At 49.4% G+C, this 13,282-nt stretch overlaps 1 protein-coding gene across 2 annotated transcripts in view; it reads left to right on the top strand.

The window, feature by feature from the left end:
- Nucleotides 1-5,996: 5,996 nt before the first annotated feature.
- LOC120745046 (peroxidasin) overlaps nucleotides 5,997-13,282 on the top strand; it is a 37,286-nt gene continuing 30,000 nt past the window's right edge. The window contains exon 1 of one of the 2 annotated variants that reach the window (XM_040049656.1): nucleotides 5,997-6,420. In XM_040049656.1, coding sequence (XP_039905590.1) covers nucleotides 6,257-6,420 — 164 coding nt within the window. In that variant the 5' untranslated portion in view covers nucleotides 5,997-6,256. The remainder of the gene's footprint in view (nucleotides 6,421-13,282) is intronic. The other variant, XM_040049655.1, reaches the window with a different exon arrangement.

Below are 13,282 nucleotides of genomic sequence, written 5' to 3'. Positions count from 1 at the left end.
CAACAAAGACAGGATTTTGTATAAACTATTGTGCTCTCTGTGGAACTGAAGTTTGATTTATTTTTGTACTACACAGCATGGATTTGTTGACATTTTAATTTTGCTATAAATGTGTGAGATCACAAGTTGCTGTGATATTTCATTTATAAATTGTGAACTTTGTACAATTTTTGTCATGCTGGATGTTGACACATCTTAAACTCAGAATAAAGACAAATGTGTTGCCAGAGGCCTGGAAACTATTTCTTTGTGTTCTTCGTGTGACGCTGCAGCACTTCGGCGGGTTACAGCTCGCGACGGGTGCCAGGAAATGATGTCGTAAACTTTATGAATAAAGTCGAATCATCTCCTGTGTGTTTTCACCACAGGTTGTTGTTTTTGTTTCTAGACCATATCTGGACACGCTAGCTTCACACAGACACACATACCTGCTAATCAGTGCTCAGTAACATCCATCCATCCATCCATCTTCATCCGCTTTATCCGGGGCCGGGTCGCGGGGGCAGCAGCCCAAGCAGAGAAGCCCAGACCTTCCTACTCCCCAGCCACCTCCTCCAGTTTATCCGGGGGAACACCAAGGCGTTCCCAGACCAGCCGAGAGATATAATCTCTCCAGCGTGTCCTGGGTCTGCCCCGGGGCCTCCTCCTGGTGGGACATGCCTGGAACACCTCACCCAGGAGGCATCCTTGTCAGATGCCCGAACCACCTCAGCTGGCTCCTTTCGATGTGGAGGAGCAGTGGCTCTACTCTGAGCCCTTCCCGGATGGCTGAACTTCTCACCCTATCTCTAAGGGAGAGGCCAGCCACCCTTCGGAGGAAGCTCATTTCCGCCGCTCGTTCTTTCGCTACCCACAGCTCGTGGCCATAGGTGAGGGTAGGGATGTAGATCAACCGGTAAATTGAGAGCTTCGCTTTTACGCTCAGCTCCCTCTTCTCCACGACGGACCGGTGCAGCGTCCGTTTGGAGGTGCTGATCTTCATTCCCGCTGCTTCACACTCAGCTGCAAACCGTTCCAGTGCGAGCTGGATGCCCTCACCCAATGAAGCCAACAGAACCACATCATCCGCGAAAAGCAGAGAAGAGATTCTGAGGCCAGCTAAGTGAAAGCCCTCCGCAACTTGGCTGGGTACTCTGAACTGCCACTTGGCGCATAAGCGCAGATGACAGTCAGGACCCGTTCCCCGACCCTAAGGCGCAGGGAACAAAGCCTCTCATTCACCGGGAAGAACCCCAACGTACCGGCAGCAAGCCGAGGGGATATTAGAATACCCACCCCAGCCCGCCGCCTCTCACCAGGGGCAACTCCACACTGAGACAGAGTCCAGCACCTCTCCAGGAGACTGGTTCCAGAGCCCAAGCCATGCGTAGAGGTGAGCCCGACTGTATCTAGCCGGAACCTCTCAACCTCACGCACTGACTCAGGCTCCTTCCCCACCAGAGAGGTGACATTCCATGGTCAGTAACATCCAATTAAAATCCAAGAATGTCACCAAAGCTGAAACTGAGACCTCATGAATGGTCTGTTAGTACAGTGACCTCACAGCAGCCGTGTTATTGGTCAGATGATGTCATTAAAAATGCGCTGAAAGGCTCCAACAACACAAACACGTTCAAGAGGTCCAGTTCAGGGACTCCAGTTAGCTCAGGTGAAACCTAACAGAGAGCTGCTTGTGTCTCTGTCCACCTGTCAGTCAGAAGCCACACCCCTAATAATGCAAACAGGTAGGTTATAACAGTCTCCCCCCCATACAGGTGTTATGAAATGGAAATTATCTGTAGGTACCAAAGCAATGTGTTTAAGTTTTAACATGGGAGTCTGTGTGGACCGACTCACTGTCGGCTTCGTTGTTCAGGTTTATTTCAGCTGTGTTTTATTGATATGACACCGGCTCATATCAGCTATCGTCTGAGAATGCTTTATCTTGTGAGATGACCCCAACAATCTGAGCAGCACTTGGCAACAGTGGGAAAGAAGAACTCCCTTTTAACAGGAAGTGACTTCCGACAGAAGCAGACGTCTGCTTTGGTGTGTAACCACAGTGAAAAGATGTGAGACAGGTGCATCATGGGAAGTCCCCAGCAGCCTGAGCCTGTAGCATCGCAGCTAGTTCAAACGTATTTCCAGTACAAACTGGAAGCTGGTTCCACAGAAGAGGGGCCTGAAAACTGAAGGCTCTGCCTCCCATTCTACTTTTAAATACTCTAGGAACAACAAGTAGGCCTGCAGTGTGAGAGCGAAGTGCTCCAATAGGGTGATATGGTACTACAAGGTCATTAAGATAAGGCGACCCCTCCTCTGAGGGGGCAGTCCAACCAGCTAAATATAGTGTTTACTCTATTATTTTATACTTTATGCTCTACCTCATGAATCTCTCCATAAACTGCAGTTAGTTCAAAATACAGCTGCTCGTAATGTTTCCAGAATTACATCCACTGAACATATAACAGCTGTTCTTAAACAGCTGCATTGGCTTCCAGTTCACCTCCGTGTCAGATCCTGCTTCTTACTTTCAAAGCGCTTCATAACCTCGCTCCTCCATATTTATCTGATCGCCTCCATACGTACTCGCCCCCTCGTTCTGTCTGTTCCACTCTCGCCTGACTATCCTGGGACTCAGAGCCTTCAGTTGTTCTGCCCGAGACTTTGGATGCACTTCCACTAGATCTCCGGACCACAAACTCTCTACTTTTAAATCACATCTCAAAACCATCTGTTCAGGATTGCATACAGCTGATTCTGTCTTAGTCCATTTTTTACCTACCCTAACTTTCATGCTTGTTTTTTTTCTTATTTATCTTATGTCTAAATTTTATTTATGTATTTTTATATTGTACTGTTGCTACTGTTCTGTGCTATTGTAAGGTGACCTTGAGGGTCTTAAAGGTGCTATAAATAAAATGGATTAATATTATTATTTAGCGTAAATAATCATAACGTTTATCTCTGAATTTTAACATTTGTTTAGTAATATGTATGTTTGTTTTTGAACAGTCCCCCTTTTACTACACTGTAATGTGTAAATATTGCATTGATTTATTGCTAAATTTCAGCTGCTGGCCACACCCACCTGTCTGGGGTGTACCTCACCTGTTGCCCTATGATAGCTAAGACAGGCCCCCATGACTCTGAGCTGGGGCAGAAGAAGTGATGGATGGATGATATCCATACTACGGGCTACTTTAGGACCTTGATTTGATAGTTTGAGGTAGCATGATCACATGACAGTTATTACTGTTAGACATACTTTCAGGAAACTATCTCTTTTTTTGTTCTTGTTTTTTGACCATCACGTATCCAGGTGAATCATTCATGCAGTAATTTTGCCTTTTATTACTACTTACCTGCTGAGGAGCCAGCTGAGTTGGGTCAGGTGTTCTGGTGTGAGTCCACCAGGAGGAGGACCCGGGGTCGACCCAGGACAGACGCCTGACTGTTCCCCCCGATAAGTTTGGTTGGGAGAGGGAGGTCTGGGCTTCTGCGCTTCATCTGCTTCCCAAAGACTTGACCCTGGATAAATGGAGATGGGTGGATGGATAATTTGGCTCCTGTGCTCCTGTCAGCCTGCAGCTGACAGTGAGGGCTGTTTCAAACTGTCACAGTAAATTGAGTTTCATTGTTTCACATTAGCTGCAGGCTAATAGCTCCACCTGACAGTTCGGACTGGATAAGACTGGCTGCCCCTCAGAAACATAAAGTGTGATTGTCAGGCTGGTGGGGCTTCTTTACTGGAGATAAACATGTTAGCAGAAAGGATCAGAAGTCTGATGTGGAACTGATAAAACCCTCAGCTGTCTTCAGTGTTTCATCTTTGCAGTTGAAACCTGATCAGTGTTTCTGGACTCACAGACACGTTTGTTTTAATGTTTGATGGGAAGTTCACGGAGCCCGGAGAAACCATGCTCCTGCTGCGAGGTTATTCTAGAGACTGAAACTGGACTGGAACTAAACTGAGGCGTTTCACTTCCAGGAAATAAAAAGCAAAGGAAACTTTTGAAACAAAAAAGAGGAAATTCAAACACAAGCTATGGATTTTCTAGAAATAAAGGTCTGCTGTTGCTGTGAAGTCGTGCCGCCACATCCTTCATGGCTCGTGTCTCCGAGTCTCTGAACTCTGGGAGCGACGGCCCTGCGGTTTGCTGCTGCTGTAGGTGAAGCTGGTCTGGGAGTTCTTCTCCAGCTCCTTGGCCAGGTTGGAGCTGGTGGCGACACTGTGCTTGTAACCAAACTGTGGAAATAATGATTGGTCATGTTTTAGCCAAACTCTGGGTTTAGTTAAAAAGTGGGCAGACAGAAGGCATGATGGGACGAGTCGAGGAAAAAATGATACTGTAGGTACATTTACGTGGTGCATGAGCAATTCTAAGTTATCCTTAACTTCAGGTGTTTTACAGGAAAAGAGACACAAATTCTTCTGTAACAGGTTTTAGGTACTCTGTAATTTCCTGGTAATTTAACCAAAAAAACAGCAACATATCATATGTATGCTGTACTTTTTTCATCACGGGGCTTATTATGAAGCATCTGAACCTTGTCTAACTTCTGGGTATTTTACAGGTAAGGAGACGCAAAGCACTAAAATTACTTACACTATAATTTGTGTCTCCTTGGCTGGAAACCACAGAAAAGATGGTACTACATAAAATTACTTATACACTTAAATCACAGTATTTCTTTGTTTCCTGTACAAACCTGAACTATACCTCCTTTTTCTAGTGCACGCTTGTTAAAGTATTTGTTGGTAAATATAATTATACTGTCATTTCAGATGAAATAAGTTGACGTTTTAATTACAGGGGAAGTACGCCCTCAGTCGCAGGCTTTAAGGTCCTGAAGGACCCTCCACGTCGTCTTCTTACTGTGGAATTTTGTTTGAGTTGCCACTAAATAAGAAACGAAGAATGAAGGACAGTAAAACTGAAACTAATAAAAACTGAACAGAAAAAACACTGATTAGAAAGAAAAGTAATAAAGCTGTTCGGCTGTAGGAGCACAGAGATCACTGCACAGACACTGAGCTCATTATTAGGAACTTTAGTCACATTTAATATGAACATGCATAATTTGGAAGAGCGGATTTATGAGTGGAAATCAGAAAATAATTAATATTAGCTCAATAAAAACACATTTAAAACACCCGTAATAATAACTGAAGATAGTGACGTCATTACTTGCTGGTATGTGCTGTAATTCGTGAATTTTCCAGCAGATGTCAGCAAAGCCAAACGTTTAACCTGTGGCTGCTTCACTGTGCCGATAACACAAAGATGAATAGAAATAACGGAAATGACATGAATGTGTCGTTTATGGTTGACAGAGCGGGTGTCCACTAACTCTGGACAGATTCGACGCCTTATTTTCAATCATAACTATAATTAATATCATAAAATAAAATGTTCCTTTACCATCATCATCATTTCAGCCTCGGGAGTGGACGTCCCAGCAAATTAACTCAAAGATCAAACCAGGAAGAAAAACCCTGAGAGCCCGTCTGACTCTACAGGCCTGAGTCAGCAGGTTAAAGGTCAAAGTTCATGACAGCACAATGAGAAAAACTGACCCTGCAGGAGAACGCCTTTTCCTTTAATAAGAACATGGCAACACAGCCTGGGTTTGCAAAGCTGCACCAGAACAACATCCTTTGGACAGATGAGACCCGAGTGGAGACTTTTGTCCAGAAGATCAGCAGCAGAGAAGTGTCGTCAACACCTGACCTGCTGCCTTGTTGTTCGTGTTTCCTCTGCAGCTCTGTGTGTGCATGTTGTACAAATACAGTTATGATTATCAATGACTGTCTCCACATGCTGAAGTCTTTTCGTGCACACAGTGTTGGTTTAAAAAGTTACTAAAAAGTTGCTACAATATAAAAGTTGCAGGGATGTTGGAGCCGTGAGCTCGCTGAGTGATGGTACTGCTGCATATGATCTCCTTTAGAAGAAAGCGGGAGGACTGTGTGTGTATCCGGCTGTAAACATGTTTGTTTCTGCTGTGTTCTAACATGTGAGTGCACGGGGCGGACTCCCTGCTGCCCCTGCCGGTGGGCAGAGGAACTGCAGCTTTGTCCTGCTCAGAATCATTGGTCGGTGAAACTTCTGAAAGTTTCCTTCATTGTTTCAGGAGCTCCGCTCAGAGAAGGACAGCCGGGCTGCGAACTTCCAGCCTGCGTGTGTGTGTGTGCTGCCTCTCCTCCTCCTCTCTGAGTGTGTGTCTGTGTGTGTGAGGAGGCAGCTGGTCGCTCGGCTCTGCTCGGTTAGAAATGGCGCTGCGGACTGCGCTGCTCTCCTCTCTGCTGCTGCTCTGCGCGGTTCGGCGGTTCGGCCTGTGCTGTCCGAGCCGCTGCCTGTGTTTCCGGACCACGGTGAGATGTATGCATCTGAACATGGAGACGGTGCCGGCGGTCTCTCCGCAGACCACCATCCTGTGAGTACTTTCTCCCGGCGGAGAGCGGCTCGATCCGCAAGCCTGCGGAGGGGGAGGCCCGAGACACGGTCCGAGTTAGTGTTAGTGAGGGTGGAGGGGGACGTGTGCACACCGAGCCGTGCTGCTGCAGGTTCTGGGGATCAGAGAGTGCAGGAGAGGCGCTTTTAGGGTCTCCGAGCTGGAGAAGAGGAAAGTTTTCAGGACACCGCAGGCTGAGCTCAGGAGGAATCCGATGGATCCACCTTAAAAGTCGATCTGTGAGGTCACAGGAAGCCTGCAGGTCTTTGAAAGAGGTCCAACCAAGCTGGTATGAAGCTGAAGTTAGATTCTGGGGCTTGTGTCCCCCTAAACTGTCCCAGCTGGTGTTTTAGGGACACATCAGCAGATCCTGGTGTTGCTTTTTGCTTCTTGTGTGTTTGCATTTGTACACCGGAGCCAATCAGGGGTCTCGCACCGTTTGTGTTCTTCATATTTGTCCCAGCGACGTTTCCAAAAACTGCAGTTATGTGATTTATAGTTTTTCTGAGTAGAACAGCTCTGACGCTTTGTTCACTGTAAATATAAAATAAATATGAGAAAGATAAACACAGTAAGGGTGGGGTCAGCTGATGTCCGGGTGGGTGTGGTCGTTTTCTAGCTGTGACGTCAAAGATCTTTGCTTCAGTTTTTTATTGAAAATGTAAATATGTGAGTTATAGATGTGATTATTCTGCTGTGCTTTCATTCTGGGCTTTGTTGAGGCCTGAGCTCGTATCTGACGCTGAGCCCGACCTTCAGGCCGGGTAGGAAGGTTTGGGTCAGAGTATTGGGCTAAAAAGTCCTCTGGGGGGGCGTTCCCTCCCCAGCTGTTCCCTGCCCAGCTGTTCTGTGAGAGTTCAGTTCTTCCTTGTTTATTGTTTATTGATTGTTTATTTGTTTGTTTATAATCATGGTCTCTGCATGCACCTGAACCAGACGTTTTGCCATACCGAGCAGCTCCTCGCTGTTCGGTTGAGGACGGCCGTCCCTCAGCCCAAGTGTGGAGAAGAAGAGCCACGCTGGAAGCAGACTGCACATCTGGAGCACGGACGTTTTTCCACGCTCTGACGGCCATTGTGACTGGGCATCGGGAAACAGGAAGGAGCTGATGGTGGTCTCAGAATCTCTGCATCGAGCACGACTGTCTTACAGCCTCAGCAAGGAGCTGATGGAGCGTCCGAGGAGAAGGAACCACAGAAGAAGGATGGAGAGGGCGGAGAGACAAAGACCTGAGAGAGTTTCAGCGAGCGAGGGGGCGCAAACTCTCGCTCTGCTTTTAAAACTGAAGCCTCGCCTCGCACATCTGGATCTGCTCGCTTTGGCGTGTTTGGAGGAGAACCACTGATGCTGTCACGATGCTGCGTCCGCGTGCGGCCCCTCGTGGCGTTTCAGAGACATGTTAGAGCGGCGAGGATGAGTAAAAGAAAGATGAAGACGACTGTGAGCGGCGGCGCTGCTGCCCTTCCCCGTGTTGGCTCGTTTCTCCACAGTGAGCTCTGACCCTGTGGCGGGCCTCGTCAGCACCGACTCCCAGCCTGGGTCAGCTGACCTCTCCCAAACCGAGGCCCTCACGCCCACAGCGTCCTCGCCGTGGCGTAGTGCGTCTCAGTGACCTCCCCTTCCTTCTCTGATTGTCTTTGGAGCTTTTTGTTGTTCATGTTTTTCTTCCTCTGCCTTGAAAGGACGGAAATTCTCCGGCGTGCGCTGGTCAGCATGTCGTAGCGGCTCGGCTCAGCGGGAGAACACACAGCTCCACATCTGTCCGTCCCAAACATGTGGCCCCTTTGTCTTTAAGCGGGCGCGTCATACGCCGGACTATAAATAGCTTCATCCAGGACAAAGGGGGCAACTCAGCCAGGCGTGCCAGAATTAGCCGTTCCCTGCCCGTCAGCCCTCGGCGGCGGCGCTGCCCACATACCCCAGAGGAGGATGGAGGATGAATGCTCCTGTGTGGCCACCGATGAAAGGCCTGTTCAAGCACCGATCTCAGCAGGAAGTCGCGCCTGCTGGTCGAGGTGTAAATGCAGCTTCAATGCTCAGCACCGGTCATCGTCACCCACAGCGGTGACGATGACCGGTGCTGAGCATGTGAGGCGGCGAGCCCTTCATCTGAAACTCTTTCACAGTTTCTACCGTGAGCTGTGAGGTGGTTTCAGGACGAGCTCACAGCTGCTGCAGATTCTTTCTGACCTCCGTCTGTGGCTCCACAGGAACGGCCCCCGAGTCCAGCTGGCGGTGTGCCATGGGAGGAATTTAAAGTGATAATATCACAGAGGTGGGAGATGATGCTTCACGTCAGCCTGCGTCTGTCCTGCTAAACCTTTACTACCTTGGTATTACAGCTCTGTTCAGATATTTGTGATTAAAGTCGAAACAGCACACGTGCTGTTCACGTGTTTATGTGAGTGACTGTTAGAGATGATGTCGCTCTCCACGAGCTCCTCCCAGCACCAATTGGTCTGCTTGGTGTGAAGGTGTGGGCTCAGCTGGAGGATGATGATGTTAGAGTCACAGAAGCTGAAGTTGATGATGTCATGTAAACATCAGGCAGAGCTGACTTTGTTTGTTTAGGCCCGCCTGATTCGATGATGTCGCAGCCACGTCAGAGCGTGCAGTGCTGTTTTTTGCATACTTGTCACATTTAAATATTAATATTAGACAAAGATAACTGAGATAAATACAAAGTGCTGATTTCCTTTATGAAGAGGAAAGATGATCTCTGTATGAAACGTCTTGTTGAATCTGGGTCACGACACAAAGACCGTCCTGGTTTTGTGCCCGCAGAGTTCCTGTTTGGCTCTCGGGCCTCCACACATGGAGGTTTGTGTGTATTTGTCAGCTGTTTCCTCTGTGGACGCCTGTTTGAGGCCAAACTGTGACTCACGGTCTCTGCACATCTTCTCAGGGATTTGCAGCAGTGGGATGAATGATCCTGTTTTGCCAACATGGGGTATAAACTGGTTGTTTTCGGTATTAGTGGCTCACACAGGGATGTGCGCTGTGATTCAGCTCGGCGTGCATTCGTGTCACGGGGCTGAGACACTGGTAGTGTCCTCTCCCCAAGCGGCCCGATATCTGCCTGCGTGACGGGCAGCGGCACGGCCGCTGGAATGTGCTGCAGTCAGGGTTTGTGAGGCTCGGTGTCGGCAGCACAGTGGAATGCAGAGCCAGAAATGCCCACAGCTTTGCTCGCTCAGGCCGACCGGCCGAGATACAAACCAACTCCTTGGGTCTCGTGTCGGGGCACAAACCTGCAGTCGCTGAGGGTTTAACCTCGCCTCTCACCGCGCTGTAGGACTCCGCCCTTAAACTTAGAAAGCAGTTTTGAACTTCCTGTTATTATTGGAGTTTGTTTTTACTGGATTTTTGGTTAATTTGAACAAACATTTGCACAGCCGGGCTCTCCGCTGGGCCCCCACCTACAGCCACGCGATTCATCAGTGGGTCCGTATGGTGCACGTCTGTGATTGGCTGTTTTGGAACACGCAGGCTGATTGTGGATTGTGCGGGGAGCATGTCGGTCAGTGCACGTGTGCACAGACGCCTCGTCGGGCTGAAGGATGTGTTTTACTCCCAGCTTTAGTTCTCTGCAGGGAGCTGTAACTGTAATCACATTACATCTTTTTGTAACTATAAAAACCAACATGCCAAACATGGCAGCTCACATGTTGTGACAGGTCACATTCTTGTTTTTGTGACTGGAGTCTGAAGGCCGCAGTGATTCTTTCAGGTATTTAAAATCATGGGGGCGTGGCCTCCTGCTACAGGTAACGCATGCATAGAGGCTGAACTCAACATCCAGCCTTACTAGTCGTCTCCACGCAGGACGTTTTCCAGATAAATGTCACGGCCATGTTTGGAGCTCCTGCTCTGCGAGGAGGCCGTTATGTACTCGTTTAACTCGGTGATTCGCACAGGCCCGGCAGTTGCTGGCAGCTCGGCATGCAAAGCCGAAGAGCCCGCCGAGCACGGTGAGGCGCACACGTGGCCCTCAGATGCTGGAGGAGCTGGGAGGCAGCCAGCTCCGCTCGCCATCCGGCTCACGCCACATTCATAGAAAGCTGAAATCCTCCCAGCTCAGCGTCAGAGCTTTAAAGAGGCGAACAGAAAATAAAAAGCCAGCAGGTCTGCGAGTCAGTGCCAGACGAGCTGCAGGTTCCTTGAGTGACCTGATCTGGGGTCAGATTACAGGTGCGTGCAGCAGCTGCGGGGCAGACGCCGCACTTTCACACAGGACCGGTTGCTTTTGTCTGGTTTTGTGCGCCCACCAAGTCCTGCATGATAATTGGCTTTGCCTCATGTTTGTGATCTGGATGCCGGCCACGTCGGCCTCATTCACACTGCTCGGCTTCTGCTCCTGCAGCTGATGTGCAGCCAGACGGGCGAGAACGTCGGAGGCTCACATTTACTCACCTGTGTGGCTCAGCGGCTTCACCTGGCTGCAGTGCCAGACCTCCACCTGCTGCAGGCCCTGGTCTCATCTGTTTGTGGTCTTTGTGAAGCTGTGAACTGATTTCCTTTCTTCGCAGGAACACCGTGCTTCACTTCCTGCGTGTCTTTGACTGTTTACATGTCAAACGCATCACAGCAAACACAATGACTTCCTGTTACGTTGGCAGAGAACTGTGAGTCGCATTATCGTGGAAATGATTCACAAATCTCAATGAAAAATTCTGATTAGTCCATGAAACTGGCTCGGTTTCCATACCAACCCATCCAGGGTCACCGCAGACCTGCTGGAGGTCATCCCAGCATCTCCTCTGATTGCTGAGCGCGCTCAGAATGAACCGAGCAGAGCCGACGATGGTCAGGGTCAGAGGAGCGACTTTCAGAGACTTGTCAGAGGACGGGTGGCTGGATGAACATATCAGCTGCGGTGATTGGCCGAGTCGGTGTTTCTGCCTCGTTCCTGCTGTTTTGCTCGTTAGTCGTTCCCTCAGAGTTGGTGTGATGTGAGGGGACAGGCTGTGTGCAGTGTAGCATACATGGATCTGTTTGAGTGTTTCAGGTCGTTTGACGGGAGCAAACTTAGAAGTTCAGCAGTGGATGAGATCAGGATTTGCCTCCCTGCACTTGTGTTTGTGTACCTGAGTGTCTGAGTGAGCCTCTGTGTGGGAAATGCCGATCTTTTTCCACACCTCCCTGCCTTTGCTCCCATTGTTGTTCATTTCCCTTCATCTGTGACCTGGGACGCCGTTCTCAGACTTGCTGTTGTGTGGGAGTTAGCCTTGCTGTCTGCCGGTTCCTCGAGGCGTGGGACCGTAATGGCTGTTATCTGACTCATTAAATCAGCTCTGCCACAAATAGCATTAAAATGCTGCGTGTGGATTTCGGCCGGCCTGCAGCGCTGCGTGGACGTGCACGTCTACAAACACTGTTTACTGAGCGTGCTCCGCACTGTAATTTCCCCCTTTATGGACTGACTCACTCGCCTCCCCTGCTTTTCTCCGGTTTCTCCTCTTTCTAAACTATCGAGCGGCTCCAGAGACCGCCGTGCTCCTCGGGCGAGTTATTACATCCTGTTTGATTGTGTTGAGACAATTGAGGTTTTTGCTTTCGTGCTTGCAGAAGCAGCGTTGACGTGCACGTTGCAAAGCTGCCTCCTCTCTCCGAGCGGGGATTAGACGTGGTTGTGGTTATGATGGATGGGCAGCGTCAGGCTTTGGCGCTCACGAGGGTTTCATTAACAGATCTGCAGACAGAACGAGCTCTGACACAAACACACGATCCAGCTGTAGGACAGCCAGCTTTCAGTCTGTCTCCTCCCGCTGCATCGGAGTGCTCGTCGAGCCTTCGGGGCCGATTTCACCGCCTCCCGTCCTTCCAGGACTTTCTGGTCAGCTGAGCCTCGACAGCTGATGCTTTAAACACACCCCGCAGACAAAGCTCTGCTGACCTTATTTAGCCTTCTCCACAAAGAGCCGCAGTCATGCCAGCCATGAAAGCGGCACACACTCGCACTGAGCCAGAATAACACAGCCACCGAGCAGGACGCGTTAAATCCGGTCCAGTTAACGACCTCACAGCCATCGGCAGCTCTGAGGGCGGGGTCGCATGTACGATACAGGCTTTTCAGACCTCCTAACAGAAGTTCATTATAAGGAAAGCTTCCTGATCCAGCACGTAGCCCCCCCTCCTCCTCGTCCTCACAGCCGGGGGCGGTGTAGGTGCGACAGCCTCGTCGTGTCTGGACAGAGCGCTCTGTGGGTACCGTACCTGCTCTTTCCTCGTGGACCCTCACGGCTCTGTCTTTGAGCTGCAGAGCAAACCTTTGGTTTGAGACGATGCCTGTCCTCAAGTCTCCATTACATTTACTCTCACATGCATCACAGCACAACAACAGCAGGTGTTTGATTAGACTAGAGGTGATGGTCTAAGATTCACACATTAACTATAAAAGAATAATTTCTGGGATTATTAGACGTGGTATATTTCCTCATGTCTGCCCTGGTAGGATGTAAAGCAGCGCTCAGCCCTCATTAAACAGCAGAGATGGAGGATGCTGCAAACAGCCAGGTGTAGTTCAGTTAAAGATGCGAAGTCCTGCACCCGGCCCGGTCCCAGCTCTCTGGAGCGGGTCCTTTAAATATTGGCACGAAGGAATTTGTGAACAGGAACGCTGACAGGAGCCTTCAGTTTACCCAGAATGCACCCTGTGTAGATTTCTTCAGTGGAACGATCACATTTCAGGCTTAAGCTTTTGGATTTTCAGGTTTTTGGATTTCATAGGATGAGTCTTTAGAGTTGGGGGGGCTGTCGGGCTCTCAGCAGCCGAATGTCTGTCAGTTTGGGTCTGAGTGACCCAGATGACTTCCTCTGCCAGGTCGGCGGATACGAAGAATGC

The sequence above is a fragment of the Simochromis diagramma genome, unplaced genomic scaffold (genome assembly GCF_900408965.1).
Source record: "Simochromis diagramma unplaced genomic scaffold, fSimDia1.1 OVJJ01000456.1, whole genome shotgun sequence".
NCBI classification, from domain to species: Eukaryota; Metazoa; Chordata; class Actinopteri; order Cichliformes; family Cichlidae; genus Simochromis; species Simochromis diagramma.
Note: the sequence above shows the minus strand (reverse complement) of the source record. Positions and strands in the feature narration are given on the sequence as shown.